This window comes from Drosophila ananassae, chromosome 3L (genome assembly GCF_017639315.1).
Source record: "Drosophila ananassae strain 14024-0371.13 chromosome 3L, ASM1763931v2, whole genome shotgun sequence".
In the NCBI taxonomy this organism is placed as follows: Eukaryota; Metazoa; Arthropoda; class Insecta; order Diptera; family Drosophilidae; genus Drosophila; species Drosophila ananassae.
In genome coordinates this window covers 15,768,221-15,789,351 of record NC_057929.1, presented here as the reverse complement: position 1 = coordinate 15,789,351, position 21,131 = coordinate 15,768,221, and the positions used below count along the sequence as shown (strand labels likewise).

The 21,131-nt window shown below is 44.9% G+C and overlaps 4 protein-coding genes across 12 annotated transcripts; 2 read left to right on the top strand and 2 right to left on the bottom strand.

Annotated features, from left to right (window-relative positions):
• The first annotated feature begins 315 nt into the window (after positions 1 to 315).
• Positions 316 to 2,903, top strand: LOC6494132 (alpha-N-acetylgalactosaminidase). 3 transcript variants are annotated; one of them, XM_001960867.4, is made up of 8 exons: positions 316 to 538; positions 1,144 to 1,266; positions 1,323 to 1,352; positions 1,418 to 1,465; positions 1,527 to 1,704; positions 1,760 to 2,331; positions 2,393 to 2,694; positions 2,759 to 2,903. In XM_001960867.4, exons 2-8 carry the CDS (start codon positions 1,175 to 1,177, stop codon positions 2,788 to 2,790), a joined length of 1,254 nt encoding a protein of 417 aa, XP_001960903.1. In that variant the 5' UTR covers positions 316 to 538; positions 1,144 to 1,174; the 3' UTR covers positions 2,791 to 2,903. The 3 variants fall into 3 exon arrangements, with proteins under 3 accessions (XP_001960903.1, XP_044571621.1, XP_032306608.1); XM_044715686.1 differs by lacking the exon at positions 316 to 538 and adding an exon at positions 795 to 1,080; XM_032450717.2 differs by lacking the exon at positions 316 to 538 and having other exon boundaries at positions 940 to 1,266.
• A 4-nt stretch (positions 2,904 to 2,907) lies between these two features.
• LOC6496431 (hydroxymethylglutaryl-CoA synthase 1) lies at positions 2,908 to 8,050 on the bottom strand. Of its 4 annotated transcripts, none has more exons than XM_014908339.3 (2): positions 7,932 to 8,050; positions 2,908 to 4,728 (listed from the first exon to the last, which is right to left on the bottom strand). In XM_014908339.3, exon 2 carries the CDS (start codon positions 4,690 to 4,692, stop codon positions 3,301 to 3,303), a length of 1,392 nt encoding a protein of 463 aa, XP_014763825.1. In that variant the 5' UTR covers positions 4,693 to 4,728; positions 7,932 to 8,050; the 3' UTR covers positions 2,908 to 3,300. The 4 variants fall into 4 exon arrangements, with proteins under 4 accessions (XP_014763825.1, XP_014763824.1, XP_001960902.1 ...); XM_014908338.3 differs by lacking the exon at positions 7,932 to 8,050 and adding an exon at positions 7,096 to 7,231; XM_001960866.4 differs by lacking the exon at positions 7,932 to 8,050 and adding an exon at positions 5,772 to 7,209.
• Positions 7,301 to 18,489, top strand: LOC6494133 (V-type proton ATPase subunit C). Of its 4 annotated transcripts, none has more exons than XM_044715685.1 (11): positions 7,301 to 7,459; positions 10,182 to 10,324; positions 10,385 to 10,538; positions 12,939 to 14,016; positions 14,716 to 14,813; positions 16,141 to 16,327; positions 16,389 to 16,487; positions 16,553 to 16,808; positions 16,868 to 16,965; positions 17,027 to 17,165; positions 17,229 to 18,489. In XM_044715685.1, exons 2-11 carry the CDS (start codon positions 10,190 to 10,192, stop codon positions 17,325 to 17,327), a joined length of 2,343 nt encoding a protein of 780 aa, XP_044571620.1. In that variant the 5' UTR covers positions 7,301 to 7,459; positions 10,182 to 10,189; the 3' UTR covers positions 17,328 to 18,489. The 4 variants fall into 4 exon arrangements, with proteins under 4 accessions (XP_044571620.1, XP_044571619.1, XP_032306606.1 ...); XM_044715684.1 differs by having other exon boundaries at positions 14,653 to 14,813; XM_032450715.2 differs by having other exon boundaries at positions 14,422 to 14,813.
• On the bottom strand, positions 17,513 to 21,126 carry LOC6496430 (transcription factor grauzone). Its single transcript, XM_001960864.4, has 4 exons — positions 20,974 to 21,126; positions 19,481 to 20,876; positions 19,032 to 19,422; positions 17,513 to 18,975 (listed from the first exon to the last, which is right to left on the bottom strand). The coding sequence occupies exons 1-4, from the start codon at positions 20,975 to 20,977 to the stop codon at positions 18,769 to 18,771; spliced, it is 1,998 nt and encodes a 665-aa protein (XP_001960900.1). The 5' UTR covers positions 20,978 to 21,126; the 3' UTR covers positions 17,513 to 18,768.
• Between the last annotated feature and the right edge of the window lie 5 nt (positions 21,127 to 21,131).

Sequence of the window (21,131 nt, the reverse complement as noted above, 5' to 3'; positions counted from 1 at the left end):
TCACTGCCTATATTCATTATATATATTTATTTAACACGTTGTAGACACTTTTAAAATTATTTATTAAAACGTATCTAATAAAAATATATTTAATTCACTCTCCCCTTGAATGCAAATTATAAACTTGAACCCCGACTGTGAAAAAGAGAAAGAGTTCTTGAAAGAGTACTTGGCAGTACTTATAGTTTTTTAAATTATAATAGAATTGCAAATGACTCAGATTTTCTTAATAAGATACAGCTGTTTTTCTGCCCTTCTATAAAGGCTTCTTTCCATGTTCACACTATTTTTGAGGTATTTTTTAGTCGAAGATTGACAGCGTAGAGGTAATTCGTAAAACTTAAATATTAGCGGCATAAATCGGATTCAAAACAATTATTTTACACCACCAATTGCTAAATAAATTAAATCAAAAACAACCGCAACACCGGCTCTAATTTGTAACCTTTTGCTATCTGTAAGTGGAGACAGTGATAAGAAGACATTTGGGTCAAGAATTTAATTACAAGAAACCTGGAGTGCAACGACACCTGTGCAGGTAATTGCATTTGCAAGCTCAGCAAATAGGTCGAGAATGTCAAATATTCAGGAAAATAAAAACAAAAAATGATTTACTTAAAGTTTTTTAAAGGGATAGAGATAATATAGATATAGAAGGTTTTAATAAAGAGTCCTTTTATAGGGTGGGTTTTACGGTTTTAAACAAATCATATTTTTTATTGAGAAATCTCAAAACTAAGCCTTCTCTAAGCTCCTGAATTTTGTAGCCCAGTTTGACTGGCAAATAGCTCAACAATTGAACAACAAAAGCATATCAGAAAGCCGCTGTTGCCTTTCGCTCTTCGCCGTTTGCTCCCTGGGTGATCGCTGTGAACTTGGCGAGATAAGCGGCTCCTCCTCTCCTGTAATCGAAAGCCTGCTGCTTGTTCCACTCGACGAACACCAAATCAGTCGATGGGTGTACTCCACTGCAATAGCAATTAGCCACTAACCTTCTAGCGGGTCTTGTGCACCACCTCCATCTCCACCTTCTTTTCGGGTTCTTGAGGTTTTCCCCACCCCATCCAGGCCACTCCAACGGTGGCAAACACACTTATCTGAAGTGCACCAGCCAGAAAATATAAATTCCCTACCATCCCACAGCCCAGGATTCAGTCGGTGCTCACAGCTCGCGATGTACGGAACTTGGAGATGCCTTCTGGGTGGGATTCTCCTGCTGCAATTGCTCCGAAGTGGGCAGGCTTTGGATAATGGTCTAGCACGAACGTAAGTTGGATATTTTATTGATTGTCCTGGTGGGTAATAATTCATTTTCTTTGCAGGCCACCCATGGGTTGGATGTCCTGGGAGCGGTAAGATCTAGTAGATTAATTAAAGATTATATTATAATTTATTCTTTAATTAATTTTATTTTCAGCTTCCGTTGTATCACCGACTGTAAGCTCTATCCCAACGAGTGCATCAGGTATACCCACAATTTTCTTTAAATTCAAGGTTTTTTTAAATGATTTCTTTAATTATTTTAGTGAGAATCTGTTCTCACGCCATGCTGACCTTCTGGTCTCAGAGGGCTATGCCGCTGCTGGCTACGAATATGTGATTATTGATGACTGCTGGTTGGAGAAGAATCGGGACAGTAAGACCCAGAAACTAGTGGCTGACAAAAAGCGATTCCCAAGTGGACTAAATGCTCTAGCGGATCATGTAATTTCGAAACCTTACATCCCTCTTCCCCTTTTAGTAACTATGTCCCTTTCAGATCCACGAGATAGGTCTCAAGTTTGGATTGTACCAGGACTATGGAACCAATACCTGTGCCGGCTATCCTGGTGTAATCAATCACATGAAGTTGGATGCCCAGACCTTCGCCGAATGGGATGTGGATTACGTCAAGCTGGATGGCTGTTATGCCAACATCAGTGACATGGCCGTGGGCTACCCGGAGTTTGGACGCCTTTTGAATGAAACGGGCAGGCCAATGGTCTACTCCTGCAGCTGGCCAGCCTACCAAGAGCCGGCTGGAGAGATGCCCGACTACGAGTCTCTCAAGAAGCATTGCAATTTGTGGCGCAACTGGGACGATATTGATGATTCACTGGAATCCCTGATGCAGATAATGGACTACTTTGGCAAGAACCAGGACAGGATTCAACCACAAGCTGGACCTGGTCATTGGAACGACCCCGATATGCTTCTGCTGGGAAACTACGGACTCAGCTACGACCAGAGCAAGCTGCAGATGGCCATTTGGGCGATCATGGCGGCGCCTCTTATCATGTCCAACGATTTGGAGGCAGTTCGTCCTGAGATCAAGGCTATTCTACAGAATCGGTTTGTTTTGTCGCTTCCAACTATACTAGGAACTCCATTTTAATGGTAATTCTCTATTCAGAGCTGTGATTGCAGTGGATCAGGACGAATTGGGCATCCAGGGACGTCGGGTTGCGACCCGTAATCAGATAGAAGTCTGGCAGCGACCCATCACTCCCGTGGCCAAAAACGGACACCACTCCTATGCCGTGGCCTTTGTGAGCCGGCGGGATGATGGAGCTCCCTACAGAATCACCTTCACCATCAAGGAACTCGGCTTGAAGAATCCCAATGGCTACACGGTCCAGGATCTGTACGATTCTAGCAGGAATCTGGGTGTCTTCAAGAACGGCAGCGAGTTCGTCACACGCGTCAATCCCAATGGTAATGTCTCCTATAAACCTGTTGTAGTTCAGCTCTTAATTGTTTACCTTTTTCCCAACCTTAGGCGTAACTTTCTACAAGTTTACTGCGCTGTAAACCGAAATTATGCAAATCAGCCCCTGCCATCACTTCGAATACGCTCTTTAATACTATTTTTACGCTGCTTACTGAACAGAATACCATTTATAATAAATCATAAATGACTGATACATATTCTTTTCACATTGGTGATTTTTATTGTTCGTAAAACAATTGGTTGTGTGCCTCAAACACACAGATATATAAGTATTGTACAATTATAGGCGTAGATTGCAGTACCGACACTAGTTAAGACTGGCTTTATGGTATAAATAACGACTGACTTGATGAAATTATTAGTTCGCAAGCTTGGATTGTATAAATAATATATGTATGTGTAGCACTATATATGCGATTAGGACCCGAATAAGAAGAGAAAGAAAGGAAAGCGATCCCCATGGATCATACTCGTACCATTTATAAATAGTTTACCGTCTACAGCTACATCTTAAATGGGTTTGGTCGTCGAGTGAGTTATTGTCAAGTTGTTGGCGAAACCGGAACCAAAACCGAACCCATAACCCAGGGTTAGTGCACCCCGTTGCTGATGGTCGGTGTGCGTTCATAGGTGCGCCTATGGAGCGCATCAACATCCTTCAGGTAGTATGTTCCGGGGAATAGGGCCGAGATGCTGCCCGTGGGCGTGTACGGCGCCGCATGGTTGTTCTTCTCGCGCACCTCCATCAGCGACGAGAACTGCTCGGGAGCCACCTTTTCCCGGGAGTTAAGCAGCGGTAGGACGTAGTCCAGCTTCGACACAAACTTCTCGAAGGCCGCCGCATCCTGAGTCACACTTATTGAATACATTGAAGCCGCCAGTCCGGAGCCGTAGGAGAACACGCCGATGCGCTTGCCCACCAGCTCCTGGGCTGGCTCTCCGATCAGCAGGGAGACCAGACCGGAGTACACCGATGGCGTGTACATGTTTCCCACTTGGTTGGCCAGCAGCAACGACTTCTTGGTCTTGCTGGCGAAGATATCCGCCGACTGCGTGAGGAAGGCCTTCTCCACATCGCGATCGAAGTAGGTGCTCTCCAGCGTGGCTTCGTTGAACTTCTCCAGGCCGGGGAACAGCTTCGCCCGCTCCGCCTCGCTGCTCAGCAGGAAGTCGTTGAAGCTCAGGCGTCCGACGGATTTCTGCACCAGCTTGCAGAAGGGTGTGTGGAACAGAATCGCATCGAAGGTGTCCAGACCCGACTTCGCGCTGTCCTTCTTCTGCGCCTCGAACTTCTTGCGGTACAACCTGTAACATGTATCCAAAGCCGAGAGGTAGCACTGGATCGAAAGCTTGCCATCCACAGTGGGGTACTCGGAGCTGAGGTCCGGCTTGTAGAAGTCGTAGGCGTGCTCCATATGCGTAGCCCTCAGGCCGCGATCGAAGACCAGCGGCGCATCTGGACCCACCAGCATAGCCACTGCCCCAGCGCCGCCAGTTGGACGCGCTGCACCTTTGGCATACACCGCGATGTCAGCACACACGGCGAGGGCCAAACGGCCGTCCCAGCTGGAGGACTCCACCCAATTCACAGCATTGAAGAGTGCCGCCGTACCACCATAGCACGCGTTTGTGGTGTCGATTCCTTCGATGTCGGTGTTCCCGCTCTCGGCGAAGAGCTGCATCAGCACGGACTTCACCGACTTGGACTTGTCCACGATGGTCTCGGTGCCGACCTCCAGACGGCCGATCTCCGAGTGCTTGACGTGATGACGTTCCAGCAGGCGACTGACCACCGTCAGGCACAGCGAGTTGACGTCCTCCCGGTCCGAGCAGAAGCCCATCTTGGCCTGGCCCAGACCGATTGTGTACTTGCCAGTGGAGGCGCCATCGAAGGCCTCCAGCTCGGTCTGGTCCACGTACTGCGATGGGAAGATCACTTCGATAGCGCGTATTCCGACATTTTGGGGCCAAAGGGATGCCATGATTGTTTTTTGTGATTATCTATTTAATCCTGAGCTCTGAAAGGAAAATACAAAATTAATTTCATTTTCTAGATATATTTCAGATTTCTTTTAAGGTTTATGGAAGGCCTCCCCACTGCAGACCAAGAACTTAATTTGGCCCGAATTCCAATGCCAATTGGCATTGGGAAACTTTCTCCCCGCGCAATCACATCGTATTTTAATGCTTACAAATTGGACGAGGGCAGAGACAACCTGTTGCACGCTCGAGCTGCGTTGGACGTGTGTAAGCCGACGACTCTGAGCTGGGCTGAAGAAGTCATCAATGTCCCAGAGCGGCAGAGGCGCAGCGCTCTTTGGGGGAACTCGCACTGGGAAGGGGCCAACTGATTTCCCTGGCCTCGCAGGCGGCCTGAGAGGCGGAGAGAGAGCGGCGTAATAGTGGAGAAAGTTTCCCTCCTCAGCCAAAAACTTTACAAAAGAGAACACCATACCGAGGTAAAGTAAACCAAAACACAAGAAAGACTCATCTCAGCTACTGGAGGACAAGGGTGTGGATGCTGTAGTTACACGTGGAGAAAAAATGTTTAAAGCAAAGAGATTTCAATATCATCAAATTCTTTCTTGAAATCCCTATAAATTATTGCCAAGATTTTTGTTTATTTTATTCTGGCATGAATTAGAGCACAATCATGTGTTTTGTTTCAAATGTTCTTCTAATTTTGGGGGAGAATTAATTACCCAAACATGACTGAAAGAATCGTGCTTATTTTAAAATATTTTTTGCACAATTTAATCAATAGTTTGAGGTGCTAATTGGATATACTCTTTTGTTGGAACACAAAAAAATGGTAAATAATTTCAAAAACACAATTGGAATTGTTATTTCTTTCCCTGCATCACTGCGAGACAGGTTGGGAGCGTCTTCACTGATAAGTGGGTCAAGCCCACAGACCAGACCACTGTCTCCCAGATCCCCTCATCCCCCCTGTTCCCGTGTGGCGATGGTAACACGCGTCCATATTGTATAACTGATAAGAGTGTGCGAGTATGGCCCAAACCCTAAAAACCGAAAACCGAAAACCGATTGACATGTTTACCGTTACTGTTAGCACCTGCGACGGCCTATTGGCTTTTGGTTTTCACTTTTTGGCTAAAATGATGATAGTGGTGGTGGTGGTGCGGGTATTGGGGGTTTTGGATTTCAGGTTTCGGGTAATGCCAAGCGCGAAGCTCACTCGATCGGATCTCTCCGCGAACTGACGGCCAAAAAGGCGCTGCACTGGCATATGAATATGACCATGACGGCGGAATGGAAATGGAAATTGGACTCAAGAGTGGAGAAGCAAACAGTAGCGAGAATAGGCGCTGTAGGTTTCTGTAAGTCAATGCCAATTGTTGAAAGCGCTTTGGCCGACGAACAAACAGCGATCGTGCATAATTACGGGAAATATTTATCGCTCAGATACGGCCATCAAGCACGAAGGTTCAGATAGCTGGGTTGCGATGCGGCGGTCGTCCGATCAAAGGCTTCCAGAAAGCTGATAAGCCAATGAGCGGCTTCCTCCAATTTGTTCCCGAATAATAGATATGATCGAATCCCGCTCTAAAGAAAGTACACAGTGAGAAATAGGATATTACAATTTTAAATACAAAAGATATTATAATCAAGAGTAATTATTATTCCACTTATTTGCTTACAAGTAGTACATAAATTAGGCTTTAAAAGAAACCCAAAAATAGTTCTCAGTGGAAGTAGAAGCTAAGCTCACCCCCTTGTACTGGGGGTTAAGGTATGGAAATGGATGCACTGCTTATGCGAGTGGAAGAAACAAAAGTGGGAGCAGGAGCAGGAAGAGAAGGTTAACACCAGGCAAATGTTGTGGTTTTGTTGGCTTATTTTTAGCGCTTTCAAATTGGGAAATTTTGTGTAAACAAAACTGGAACTGTTGCGCACTTAGCTAATTGTTAGCTCGCTGCTCTTGACTCATTTTCGTTTTCGGGGAAGCAGACTGTACGTCTGAATTGTGCAGGAGGATGATGGGCATCGGGAGGGGGGGTCAAAGGTTGGGCCTGGGCCCCCCTTCAAAAAAAAAGAAAAGAGCACACGTGTATCGGGGAGCAAGCCGGGCGATAAGCACAGTTTTAGGGGGGAAGGTTATGAAACAGGGAAAAACAGATGCCGTGACTGAAAACTATTATTTTTTTGAGCTGTAGGCAAACTAAGCGAAGATCTCTACAATCCGTGAGTAATGGCTGTCACTTTTCCGGAGTCAATTACTCCTGACACACATTATGGTCCCTCAATCATCCGATTGCCAACGCCGACTTCGTGTTACATCAGCGTTCTCTATGTTCTGACGGTGCCGGGCGACTTTTTGAATCAGTTCTGCAGTTACGTGGCCTCCGTAGGCACTCACTCACTTGAGGATATGGTGGTCCAGGGCGGGCGATTTGGTTTAACTAAACTAATTTCCAAAAAAAATTAATAAACGCTATACTGCGGCCCCTTCGCCGGGCAGTGTTGGTAAGCGCACACTGCAACAGCTGTTCGGGGAGTCAGCTGTTATGGGGGAGCAGTTTACCACACTGCTCCATCACGTGAATCTTGTGGGCATTGTGAACTGTCACTTTTTCGCCAGCGCTTCTCACCACAGATTTTCGTTCGCATTTGTGGGTGGCGGCGGTCGATTTGCGCTGATTTTTGGCTGAAAAAAAACTGCTCAATTTCATACCTTGCACAAAAACGCACACCTGTGTCTTTCCAACAAAGCAGTTTGAGCAAAAAGTAAGTGCAACACCTAAACTCCGGTGTTTTTCACGTCCTTATCGTCGTGTGTTTGTGAAACTATCCCGCATAACTGGTGGCGAAGAAAAAATCGCATTACTACATCGCAGTGGGTCTCGTGACCTGGCAAGAGTGCATTTCTTCTGCGAGAAGAACGGAAAAGTGTGGAAAAATAAGATTTCAAGTGGGGCTACGACTTTTAATGCTGTGTGACCCTGAAAATAGAGCCCTCCCCCCTTGCCAGGGCAGCCCAGAGTTTGTTTGGCCCGCAGAGGAGCAACTGGTGGGACATATGTTTGGCCGGATTTGGCTAAATCTGGATATATCCAGGTGGTGGCGCGTGGGCGACCTGGCTAAAAAATATGTTAGTGGTGTTTTGGTTATTGTGCGAAAACCCGTGAGCAGAAAATTATCGATCGGAAAACTGTCATGTGACTGTCAACGACAGCTGACAGGCCAAGTGGAAACTCACCACGGTGTGGTGAAAAAGCTGTGCCACTCTCTCTCTTTCTCTCTGACTTTGCTCCACTTGGCTCCCCTTTCTTGCCCTCTCTCTATCTCTCTCTCTCTGGTTCTCTTGGTAAACAAAATAGAAAATGAATTACAAATTTTCAGTTAATTTTTTCAATTTTTTTTTTCTGAATTTATATAAAAGTGGAGGCGAGGCACGTCTGATGGGGATAAATTGGATGGCGATGCGAAAACAAGCAAATACTATTAGCTTGCGAATTCACACGCTCCCGACCGCACAAGGACTCTAATAAATAGTCGTGTTGCGTGCAACAAGGACCTTGATGGAAACTGACCAGATATATAGAGTCGAGGCGAAAGTCATACACATTTGCCCGGCCAATAAAACCAAAAAAAATAAAAATAAATAAAAAAAATATATATTGAAATGCCCAAGAACTTGGAAACAGCTGCTGGAATTCCAGCGCGTGCTTATCTTTTTTGTTTTGTGACAAGGTCTTCTCCACCTCCTGCTCCTTCTCCTCTATCCGGCTGACTCCCCACCGTTTTGTCACCCACCTCCCCCGCCCGCTGGAAAGCACATTATTATTAATTAATTTGGGCGCACACCCACTGTGACGAGGATATTGTCAAAACTTGTTGTTTTTCCTTTCCTTCCTTTGTTATCCTTGTTTTTTTTTTCGTCATCATGAGTCGCGAACATTGCAATTTCCTGTATTGGTTCGGACTACCCCAACTGTAGTCCTGGCACTGGGAATCAGGACCCCAAGCCCTCTCCATTAGCGCCAGCCGTTGCCCAGTCAGACTGTCTCCAATCGAGTGGCGACGGGATGGCTGGATCCCTCCGCTCCACTCAGCTCTCCTCCTGCCACCTAGAACCGATCCACGTCACCAGTTCGGAGCATAACAGCTCCACCTTCTCTCACTCCTCTAGCTCTGGCTCTGGCTCTGGCTCCCTATCTCTTCCATTCCCTTCCAGCTGCTAAAAATAAACATGCGTTCTACACAGCGGAAAAAGGATATCCATGTCCTTGTATGTCCTATATCCTTATGAGAAAACATCACAGTTATGTCCTGACATATTACAGAGCCATTTGCCGTGATGGACTTTGGATGATGAGCAATTAATCCACTTCCTCTGCCTCATTCTGTTTATAAAATATAAATGAGTAGTATTATCCTTACAGGACTATGATTTTGTATGACGAAACATGTATGATGTTTTTCCCGCCCCCTCTGCCATCATAGGACCCTGCCTTTTGACGCTTCCTGGGCGAGGACAATGCACTGCCTTGACTCCTTGATTCGAAAGGGAGGGAGAGATATGGAGCCTCGAGAGATGGAGCTGGCTTGTTGTCACTCCTTGGGCTCGTGTTTTGTTTTCGTGTCTCTTTCTGAAGGCCATCACAGTAGTTATGTAATAATAGTGCTCGCCATAGGCCGAAATTGGGTAAAGTTAGATTTATATCTCGTGGCGTTTGCTGTATGATTACTCATACGCCCCGTGCCACGGCAGAGCTTGGGGCTTAGCAGGGGCAGGAGGAGCAAATAAGAGGGAACCGAGGAGTCAGCGACACTTACCCAAATTGAGGCACTCGCTCCGCTTTTCGACCATGGCGCCTTGTGCCTTTCGTGCCTTTGTTTTCGCCGCTTCGTCATCAAATTTTTGAACATGGACTCGGTGCCCGAATCGACTTTCGGGCTGGCTCGACTTTCGTGGCATCTGGTCGTTTGGCCAGCGTTCATTTGGCAACCAGCCCTCGACATAAACGCACGGAAATGTGGCTATAATATATCGGGAAAAACCGGAAAAACAAACGGAGTAGAGACAGTAGTGAGAGAGAGAGAAAAAGTGGTGTGAGGGGGGAAAAAATGCCAAAAAAGCTGGTGGAAAAGTTCCTGACCATTCTATTGAGACGCAAGGAGTGCTAGAATCAAGTGTTTGTGTAAGCAACGAGGACTCGCCTATCCCAAAATACGTATAATAGGAGCATAGACACACTGGCGCTGGACTGTCTGGCGCCAGAGTTCGAGGCTTTGGAACTCAAAAGTGCACTGTTCGATTACATATTGAATTCAATTGGTCGAATTGGCCGATTCAAGGGCAGCGAGGCCAGGCAATTAAAATTTCATTGACTTTCAACAACTGCAATCAATAGTGAAGAGTTACATAATTTAGGAGGCCATGGCCAAGGTCACCAAGTGGTCACTCACACACTAACTCTTCCACTTTCTTCCGATCCATTTGCAGCCATCAAGATGATGTCCGAATACTGGATTATATCGGCGCCCGGCGACAAGACTTGCCAGCAGACGTACGACACCATGAACAACCTCACCAGCAAGCAACACAATCTGTGCAACAACTACAAGTTCCATATCCCAGACTTGAAGGTAAGATCTGGCCTTGGGATGGTAGGAAGATCTCTCCACTAATCTTTAACGTTCAATTAGGTGGGCACGCTGGATCAGTTGGTGGGTCTCTCCGATGATTTGGGCAAGCTGGACACTTACGTGGAGCAGATCACCCGCAAGGTGGCCAACTACCTGGGCGAGGTGCTGGAGGATCAGCGGGGCAAGCTGCTCGAGAACCTGATGGCCAACAACAGTAAGTCCTCTGCCTGCCACATAACTTTGAATTTGTATTAGTTTAGCCTTAGACTAGCTTAGTTTAGTGCCGTTTAGTTTAGTTTAGTTTTAGTTGGAGTGAGTTCTTATTTAGTTATGATCTAAGCAGTTCTTAGACACTGGAATGCTCTGATATAATCGTACAGTGTGTAATGCCACATCTATTATTATTATCCTACTTCCTAACTAACAACCAGTGAGACATCTAGAACTCTAGAAAGGAATGTTTGGTCTATCCGAGTCCCTATCTAACATAAATTGCCCGTCTCTATCAATCACCATTCTTTAATATATCTATTTTTTTATCAAGTAGTTGAATTATATTCAAAATGGTACTTTGCGAAGCGAGAAACAGATTTAAAAACTAATCGATTTTCAGCCGAAACCCTCTCAGGCCTTACTTACTTGACTCTTTCGTTCTTTGGGTTAACTTTTTGTTTATTATTTACCTTATTTCCCTTATGTTTGGTTGAGTTTCCTTTAATTTATTTGTTAAACTCATGCGCACAATCATCACCACAGTAATGAAGGATATTCCTTAGGCATCTGATATAGTTCAAGTTTGGTCCTAAATGCTTCAACAACAATGGAATTAAAGTTTACGGGGAAAAAAATAAAGAGTTGAAAAATATAATGATATTGTGGAATTAGACGAATGGGAATTTGCGTTGTTTATTTTGTGTTGCGTTTGTTGTACATTTTAATACGCACACACACACACCCCCCCTCCCCCCGCCACATCGACCTCACACGCTATAAATTTACTCACAGATACAATCCACCAGATACCAGATACAGATACAGATACATACACTAGCGTATTTTTGGCCCCGTCCAAGGGCGCCTCCGATCCCCAGGTCAATTACTCGGAGCTAAGGCGGTCTAAGGTCGCCCTCCCAAACAACACACACCACACACACACACACAGTCAGACACACACACTCAGAGGAGTACAGTGAACACTTTGTATATTTTACATATATTGTTGTACGTTTTTTTTTCGGTTTTCGATACAATTGAGTTGGAGATATTATCGTGGTTTTCCGTCATTAATGAAAGCCCATTAGTTTTTAAATCATTCACCGACCAAAGAGCAACTAAAAAATATCCAACCTTAAGGATTAATTATGTAAAGAGTGTATATGTAGGTCCATAATTGCATAATGGCATATAATATGTATAGTACTTGACTTTTTGGCGCGAGTGTCGTTCCTCATACTTGCTTTATTTTTTAGTTTTTATTTCCACTTTAAATGTACTATTTATTTGTATACAAAAAAAATAATGTAAGTGTGTAATGTACATATATGTATCCTTATATAGACTGTTGTAACTGTGTGTGTGTGTCAGTGTGAGTGTGTCTGTGTCCTGGAATGCCTGTGTATATGTGTCTCTGCATCTGTGTTGTCTCATTGTCTCATCCGCTTGGAAAAACGCTTGTTTTTGTTCAATTTTTTGCCTCCCATGCCCTCCCACACGAATCTAAAATGGAGAATCCTTGGAAGGATGCACTTTCCTTGGAACTATCTCATCAAGCTTCGTGTGGGCGAGTCGGGAGGGTATATCGTGGGGGTGGGATCAGTGTGGGCTTGTGCACCTGTTCATTCGCTTCTCACATCCACCGCATTCGCTAAATTAAGAAAAGTTGGGAGATACAATCGCAATTAGAGCCAATTGGAAGAGACACGTGTGGAGGACAACAACCAAACGCTTTTACACTGAAAAAAAAATAATATTTATAAACTGTAAGCACCAAAAAACGAAAATCCAAATGAAAGCACAAAATGAGACGCAAACATTAATCAGCCATGGAGTTACATTTTGTTCCACTGTTGTTCATGGGATGCCATTCAGTACTGAAATCCTTTTTGCACAAGATCACATCCTTATAGCCCTATATCCTTATAGCCTTATAGCACACATGAGTTTCAAATTTCTTCTCATTTTTCTCGTATGATTTTCATTATTTGATTTTTCAAAGTATTTAACGAAATAAGTACCTTTTGGTTTCATCGCTGGTTTCGTTCTGAAGAAGATCGATCGGCTTAGATCGGGTAGGGAAAGTGTCAGGAGCAGACTAGCCCCTAAATGTATGCTATATAGTTTTACTTTTAATTTATTTGAGTCGCGAACCGTTAACCGGAAATGCAAAAGCAATCTGCTGAAATGAAAGCGTTATCCTTCTACTAAGACTAAGTCTGCCAACCGCCCAGAATCTAAATAAAAATCCTTATTGTAATTGAATCGCCAACCAACCAAAAAAAAAAATCAAAACGAAAAACACCAACTCCATCCAAAATCGATATCCGAAATTGAAATCGCCTGACCTGATTGAATCCTGACCGACCATCCTGTGTACCCGAATCCGACTGCGATGCAGGTCCTGGGCCACCCGACGACAGCATGCCGTGTCGCCACCACCAGCGCATCAAGCATCTCAGCCTGCGACACCAGCGAAAACACCAGCACACGCACCACCAAAACAAACCCCAACACTACCATCACCACCACCATCACCAGCTGCCCCAGGATCTCAAGGGTAAATCCACAACATGCAGTTCCAGCCAACTGCCGACTGCGACTGCGACTGCAACTGCAACTGCTCCTGTTGCCTGTTCACCTGCCACTCCCCCACCCCCTAATCTGCCGTCTTCTGCTGCCACTGCTGCTGCTGCCGCCTGCGCCTGTGTTTCGTCCTCCTCCCCCGCCGCCAACGAGGCGCTAGCAACCGGTTCCGGATCCGTATCCGGCGGCAGCCTAACTAACCTGTCGACGGGCAACGAACCGGAGTTCGAACCGTGTCCGTGCGACGAGTGTTTCGCTTGTGCACCGCCCAGCACCAGTGCCACGGCCAGTACGCTCCTGGCGGATGAGTGCTACTCGCAGACAGCTTCGTCCATGCTGAGCGCCACCCGGTGTGCCTTGTCCACGGTGGCGGCCATCGCTACGGGCAGCGGCCTAGGCGGCGGTCCGAGCACCAGTGCCGCTGCTGCTGCGGCGGCCTCAGCCTCATCAGCCTCGTCCGCCGGAGCAGCCACGCATCCCGCTCCCCGCAGCTCCTGCTCGACGCTCTGTTCCTCGGCCTACTTCTCCACGTCGGCGCCCACCACCAGCAGCTCGGTGCATAGCAGCATGTCGCGCTCTAACAGCAAGCGGCTGAATAACAACACTTGCAGCATCAACAATAACAAGCTCAGCTTCCGCAGCGGCAGCGGCCATGTCAGCCAGCTGCACCTGCCCACCACTCACCAACACCAGCAGCCCCATCATCATCCAGTGCCAGTGCCGGCGCCACTGCAGTCGCCAACACAAAAGTCCATGTCGGAGGACGAGGCACCCGATGATGGCGGGCAGGAGACGGACGAGGACCCGAAGAGTCCACATAGCGTTCAGTCCGACCTCTCGGAAACGTTCGACTGGTGGTTCAATAAGCCCAAGCGTAACTCTAAGAAGAGCAGGTATCTTATCATCGCATTACCTACTTGTAGAACGTTGCCAAAAAAAATCGCCAGCACCCCTCAGACAAAGACCAAAGCCAAGTCATCCCGCTAAGCTGCCTCCCCAAAAAAATACACACTATACATGCCACCTAAACACGATGTAAGAACACACAAGACACTACACTGAACAAAACAAGCACCCGCTTTGCCTGCTCTCATCCCAGAAACAAAATATTTATGAAACAGACTGTCCAGAAACCAAAAAATGACCCATATATGTTTGAGTTGATTTTAAGAATCGAGAACCGAATCGAATGCAATAATAATGTATTTCTTTTTTAAATCACTTCCCATCCCATCATCGCACATCAACCACCACCAATCAACTCATCAATCATCAATCATTCAATCACTAAATGACAGTGCACAACAGCAACACGAAACAACACCGCAACAAAACACCCAACAGACACAACAACAGAATCAGAATCAGAATCAGAATCAGTATCAGAATCAGAATCAGAATCAGAATCAAAACCAACAATACCAATACCCTCACCTATCCAAAGCAATGACATTTTGGCATCAAGCATCGACCACACCGCGCTCTAGTTATCGCTCTTTCTTCAATTCTCTTGCCGATCAAATTTATAGCAAACGTTCTACACCGAGTCAATTAAATATAAACAATGGATTTAATTTAACACCAACACATAGATCGTCTCCAGTGAGTAGTTGTTGTGGCAGTAGTAGCCAGGGGCGATCCAGTCCGGACACGGATCCCGCCGAGCCGCCCGAATTTCCGCTGAGTCCAGGTTAGCATGCCTGGGTTGGTCGTCCTTCGATCTCAACCCAAAACCACCAATCCTCTAAGAAGCCATCATCATGATCGGCACTGACATATACTACTACTATAAGTGTACATGTTGATGTTGCCGTTGCTCTCCCGTTTCTTATTCGTTTTCAATTTCAGTTTCAATTTCCATTTCCGTTTCCGTTTGCGTAAAAAAAATATATAATTTTCCTTTGAGTTTTATCGTTTTTCTTGAGCAACTTGATGTTTCCCACTTCCAACACCTCTGTCTCTCTCTCTCTCCACCGTCTTGCAATCTTCAGAATAACTATATATTTTATCTGCAAGATGACGAGTTTCTGTTCTATCTTTTAGTTGAGGCAACTACTATATATATATTTTTTTTTTAATCACTGCCACTATGATCGTTATCCTTTCGCCACTTTTGATTTGCCTTTCTCTCTCTCTGTGGCTTCCATTATAATTTACCGCGAATATTATATATATCTCTATATATATTCTTTTTTTAGATATTTAATTACACGGATCTGTTGATGTAACAGTGTACAATTTGTGTAAAAAAAAAAGTGTAAAAGCGATTGTGTTGTTCTTTCAGTGTACGCTCACCAATCAGTCTCTGCGCTCTCCACATCATTACAGCCACAGCCCACGATTAACGCCGATAATACCCATTAAGCTATCAGCCCCTAGCTATCTCACCCAAAACTCACCCAAAAAAACCACAAAAAAAAATATATAATATTATGTATTTCCGAAAAATGCAGCTTTGCCCAGCGCCAAATCCAAATGAGTTCACTGTGATTGCTTTGTTCGCATTTTAATTTGTCCGTTGAGTTGAATGTCTATATATGTATAGTATATAGTGTCCTTATCGCACAGCATTATGTTTTCGAAATCCAGCTAACATGTTGTGCCGTGTGACACGAAAGGTATTTCCAATAGCGACTAATATCCCCCAGTACTCCCCCAGTAGCTCCTCTAATTGCATCCTAAATTGTATCTTTATTGCTATTTCTATTTTTAATCTCGATCTCTAATTGTCTAACCAGCAAGTGTGTGTGTGTGTGAGTCTGAATCCTACTAACTGTTGTGCATTTTTTAATTACTAGTACTTGTACTTATTTAATTATTATTTTTACAGCTTCCGAGCCTATAGTTTCCTTCAACTAATTCTGTACAACTTTTTATACGAATTACTATGTATTCTTTTCGATTTCGTTCTGTACTTATACAATAATGGAACAACCCGTTTGTTCAGCTAGTCCACTAAGTTTAATATAATAATTAAAAAAAAATAGTTTAACTAACAAGTATTTTTTACGAAATAGCTGAACTGCCCCAGTACTTGACCCGCTTCCAGTGGGACATGGCCAAGTACCCCATCAAGCAGTCGCTCCGCAACATTGCCGACATCATCTCCAAGCAGATCGGTCAGATTGATGGCGATCTGAAGACCAAGTCCCAGGCCTACAACAACCTCAAGGGCAGTCTCCAGAACCTGGAAAAGAAGAAGACGTAAGTTGGGATTAGACTTTCTTTATTAACTATTATTCACATTAAAATATTCCATTTATAGTGGCAGCTTGCTGACCAGAAATCTGGCTGATTTAGTCAAGAAGGAGCACTTCATCTTGGACTCTGAGTACCTGACCACTCTCCTGGTCATTGTGCCCAAGTAAGTAACATAAAATATTCATTTAAAATAAATAGAGAGATACTAAGCCTTACTTACCCTTTCAGAGCCATGGCCAACGACTGGTTGACCAACTACGAGAAGATCACCGACATGATTGTCCCCCGATCCTCGCAGCTCATCCAGGAGGACAACGACTACTGTCTCTTCAACGTGACCCTGTTCAAGAAGGTGGCCGAGGAGTTCAAGCTCCATGCCCGCGAACGCAAGTTCATTGTCCGTGACTTCGTTTACAATGAGGAGGAGTTGGCCGCCGGCAAGAACGAGATGACCAAGCTGATGACGGACAAGAAGAAGCAGTTTGTATGTCCTTCAGACAAGTCACCCCTCTACTTTGTCTAACTATGTGTTTGGAATTTCAGGGACCTCTGGTGCGTTGGCTGAAGGTGAACTTCAGTGAGGCTTTCTGCGCCCTGATTCACGTCAAGGCTCTGCGCGTCTTTGTGGAATCTGTCCTGAGGTAACATATCTAACCCCTAGCTGAAGTTTAAACCAAAACTAATTGATTTTCTTGGTTTTAGGTACGGCCTGCCCGTCAACTTCCAAGCCATCTTGATCGAGCCCAACAAGAAGAGTGTGAAGCGCCTGCGCGACGTCCTCAACCAGCTGTACGGCCATCTGGATGGTGCCTCCGCCGGCGGTGCAGTCAGCAGTGCTGATGTAAGTACTTAAACACCACTTTTAAATAATTTTATTTAATAAAAATTTATTTGTATTTTATAGAACGTGGACATCCCCGGCCTGGGCTTTGGCCAGTCGGAATACTATCCCTATGTGTTCTACAAGGTCAACATCGACATGGTGGAGCAGGCCAAGGTCTAAGGAGCGACCGCCCCCACCTCTCCAAACATTGCATACATCCAACCACACAAAACAACTACACTTTACTACAAAAAACAAAAAAAAAAGCCTACAACTTAAAATCAGCTAAACCATTCGCAGTCTTGAAAAGAAACAAAATTAATAGATTACTTTAAATAATTTTAGTCATTGTTATCTAATTATTGTTGTTATTTATGTTACGCGTTGCTGAAATCTGTTTTGAAATCATCTACTCCCCGGCTCCGGTTCGAGATGCGCGTCAACAAAAACCAAACTCGTTTGCAATCACCCCCCAAGATCTTGTAGAAGAATTCGATCGTTCTTTGTCCCCTCTTCAGTTCGCTAAACAGTATTTTACGTTGTTCTAATGCCTTACTATGATTATGAAATGATAAATGAACAGAATGTTTAATCCGTCTAGCCAAATTTACACACATTGTCGCTAAGGCTTCGCTAGAGCTTACTTTATCTTTTTTGTTCTCGTTTGTTTTTTTTGGTAGCTTTACAATAAACACATGAGTTACATATTATTTTTGAAAACCGTTTCGTCTCGTGCTTGTGCTCTACTTGGTATCTGTATCTGTGACTAACAAAAAACAAACAAACCAGGCCCAAAATACATATACTTAAGCCTCCCAAAAATGGTGTCGCAAATCCAATAACTAATTGTTGATGCAACTTATACGTTTTCGAAAGACAAACAATTAAATAACGCAAGTATTGTATTTATAAATGTTGCCTAGATATCGAAATTTTATATAAAATCATTACCACTAATCGCTGAGGAGAATCTTGCAGAGATTCTGCTTGTTGTTTTGTCTCCAAAATGGAACGCAATCTTTAACCCGCGTGTGTGTTAACCCTTGAATAAAAAAAAACTGAAAAGATAAACTAATCCACCAGCAGCAGCAGCGATGAGAAATGAACAATAATATTCGTATGTAAAGTTTTTCAGTTTTCCTATTTGCTAAATTGAGAATCCTGTACCGAGTTAAGTGAAACGTGAGAGATACAGTATCTATATATAAATATTTTAAAGTTATATGCATAATATGTGTAAAACGAAATGAAACTAAAGAAACAATGTAAATGTCATTGCGTTATATAAGGTGCAATTAAGCCATCCTTGTAAATAATTATAAAGAAAGAAAGACATTCCCAACTTTGTTTTGTTATCAATTTTTAATGGATTGGTGTTCCACTTTACGAATTTATTTCTCAATACTTTCTGCTTAAAAATAATGTGTTTAAACATGCTCTGGTTTTCTATTTTAGCAATTTTTCTGGGTCGATCAATGTATATTGTTGGTCGGTCGGTATAAATGCTTTATTTGAAGCGGAAAATCATTTAAAAACTAATGGTATTGCAATGTGGACATCGAATTTGATGAAAATGTAAACCGGAACATGATTGATGATCTTAATCGGGTCCTTTAAGATGCTAAATGTCCTGTTTGGATTTGTTCTGGGATGAAGCGATGCGCGAGATCTTCAGAATGTTTGGCGGCTTCGGCTGGTTCTTATCCGCCTCGTATTGTGCGCGATGCAGTCGCTGGCGATGCTTGTACATATTGGCGCTGCAGAAGAAGGTCATCGGACAGTTGGGGCAGGTGTACAGCACCTCACCGGTGTGAGTGGACGTGTGTTCCTGTTAAAAAACAAAAGAAACTTGAGTATCCCCTATTGAGACCATCCTTATATTACCTTCAGTTCCTGCGGCCGCTTAAAGGCCTTCTCACACATGGTACACTTGAACTTTCGCTCGCACTCATGGTTGTGGTATATGTGGCGCCTCAATGCCCGCGCATTCGGCGACACCTTACTGCAAATGGGACAGCGATGCTCGCCCGCGCTCTCCACGTGAATGCTCTTCATGTGCTGCTTGAGTCCTGTCATGCCCTTAAGCCAGGCCCCGCAGATCTGGCACTGCTTCAGCTCGGGCTCCGGGCGCGGTTTGTCAGAATGCATCAGTTCCTGGTGCTTTTTCAAAATGATTTTAGTGCGCATCTGTTTTCCGCACTTGTCGCAGATGATCGTACTTTCCGGGTCGTGCATCGAACTCATGTGGTTCTTCAGCTTGCGCTCAGTGAGGAATCTAGTCCGTAAACAAGAAATATTAATTATAGAACCCATGAATTTGCTGAAACACTTACTTCTTATTGCACTCTGAACACGTGAATTTGAATTCCGACTTGGGGACATGCTTGTTCAGCTTGTGGTAGTCGATGGCCGTTTTACTGAGGAAGGTTTTCTCGCAAATGTCGCAACTGAAGGTCAACTTAATGGCCGGATCCATGTGGACTTGTTGGTGAGACTCTAGGTGCCGTGAGTTCTGGAACGACTTCTCGCACACGGTACACTTGAAGTGATCCGGATTCCAGTGGACCAGGACATGCTCGGCCAATACTTTGCGCTGCGTGAACTTTCGGCCACAACACATCATATAACCAGGATCCACCTGATGGGACAGTCGGTGGTGGCGTTGCATCTCGGTGAAGTTGTGCACCAGCAAGTTGCAGATCGAGCACGGCAGTACGTCGGTAAAGAACTTTGCAATAATGCCGTCGTACTCCTCCTGCTGCTTCTTGCGCTGCTCCAACAGTTCACGGGACATGCGCACCTTAGGCTCCGCCGGTTTCGTACGCTTCTTGTACTTCTTGGGTCGCACCACAGTCCGCTTGGGTAGCACCGCAAACTCCTGTTTTGCATGGCTGTCCAACTCAAAGTCCGAATCTGTATCGAAATCATTACTGCCAAAGTTGTCGTCAGAGGAATTATCACTTGGCGCCTGGCCATCGTCCAAATTGCAAGAGAAATCTGGGTCGTCGTCTATAAATTCCTCTATCTCCTCTGATTTGAGAGTTACTTCAGTGTCCTCTTTCGGTTTGTCCGGAATGGCAATCACTGTGGATGTGAGCGTAGCGCTAGCGGTGTCTGCCTTGCGGGGACGTCCTCGCTTTTTCTTGGGCGGCGAAGGCTCCAACTCCAAGCTCTCTAGAGGCTCTTCATACTTCTCTTGCTCTGTAATTGATCCTTCTTCGGCTTTTACGCGTTTCCTTAGCCGTCGGGTCGTTCCATCCAATTGATCTTGGTTACCTTGCGTGCTGCTTGCGCCCTCAAGAATCTCTATCCTAGGTAGGTGGTCCAGTTCGTGCTCCTCTATCTTCACTTCCGGATAGAAGAAGCTTCGTCCAGCGACTTCTGACGGAGCCTGCACCTGTTCTACCTGTTCGACTGCCAATTTCGGAACGTCAGTATAGACGGGGGCGGCCTGGGTTAAAGGATCATCCTCCATGAGCAGCACCTTTGTTTCCTGCAATGAGTTTTGAGCAGCGCTGACGAATTCGTGGAGGGCATGGAAGTCGGAGACCGTTTTCCAGCAGCGTCCGCAGATCCTTTCGTTACTGGCTAGGCATATCTGTAGCGGGAAGTGCTGGCCCACAATGCGGGCTATTTCCAGTTGCGTTCCCCTGGCGGAATGCACATCTATGTAGTCGGCCATCATCTCCTGATACTCGCACATGCAGAGTAAACAGCAAGACGAGGAATCTGCAGATAAAAATTAAAAACAAATTAGCGTCTTTGGTTCGGAAATGGAAATTCTATTGGCTGGACTCTCAAAACTTTAACACGTTTTCATGCTTACCCATTGTGGTGCGTTTGCTATTAAAAGGTAATAGCCATCGGTATTTTATGAAATAAAATTAAGATTCTTATTTATATTTTACAATTAAACGCCGAAAATGCACTCCAAACTGAAGCCAGCTGTTTATAAAATCCATTCACAATGGGGGCACGCAGCTG

Coding starts and splice junctions, on each gene's coding strand:
- LOC6496431 (XM_014908339.3), bottom strand. CDS start 4,692: ATGGCATCCCTTTGGCCCCAAAATGTCGGAATACGCGCTATCGAAGTG.
- LOC6494133 (XM_032450715.2), top strand. CDS start 10,190: ATGATGTCCGAATACTGGATTATATCGGCGCCCGGCGACAAGACTTGC. Junction 16,328..16,388: donor AACCTGGAAAAGAAGAAGAC/GTAAGTTGGGAT, acceptor TTCCATTTATAG/TGGCAGCTTGCTGACCAGAA. Junction 16,809..16,867: donor CGGACAAGAAGAAGCAGTTT/GTATGTCCTTCA, acceptor TTGGAATTTCAG/GGACCTCTGGTGCGTTGGCT.
- LOC6494132 (XM_001960867.4), top strand. CDS start 1,175: ATGTACGGAACTTGGAGATGCCTTCTGGGTGGGATTCTCCTGCTGCAA. Junction 1,267..1,322: donor GATAATGGTCTAGCACGAAC/GTAAGTTGGATA, acceptor TTTTCTTTGCAG/GCCACCCATGGGTTGGATGT. Junction 1,466..1,526: donor TATCCCAACGAGTGCATCAG/GTATACCCACAA, acceptor TAATTATTTTAG/TGAGAATCTGTTCTCACGCC.
- LOC6496430 (XM_001960864.4), bottom strand. Junction 19,423..19,480: donor TGTTCAGAGTGCAATAAGAA/GTAAGTGTTTCA, acceptor TTTACGGACTAG/ATTCCTCACTGAGCGCAAGC. Junction 18,976..19,031: donor AGCGGCCGCAGGAACTGAAG/GTAATATAAGGA, acceptor GTTTTTTAACAG/GAACACACGTCCACTCACAC.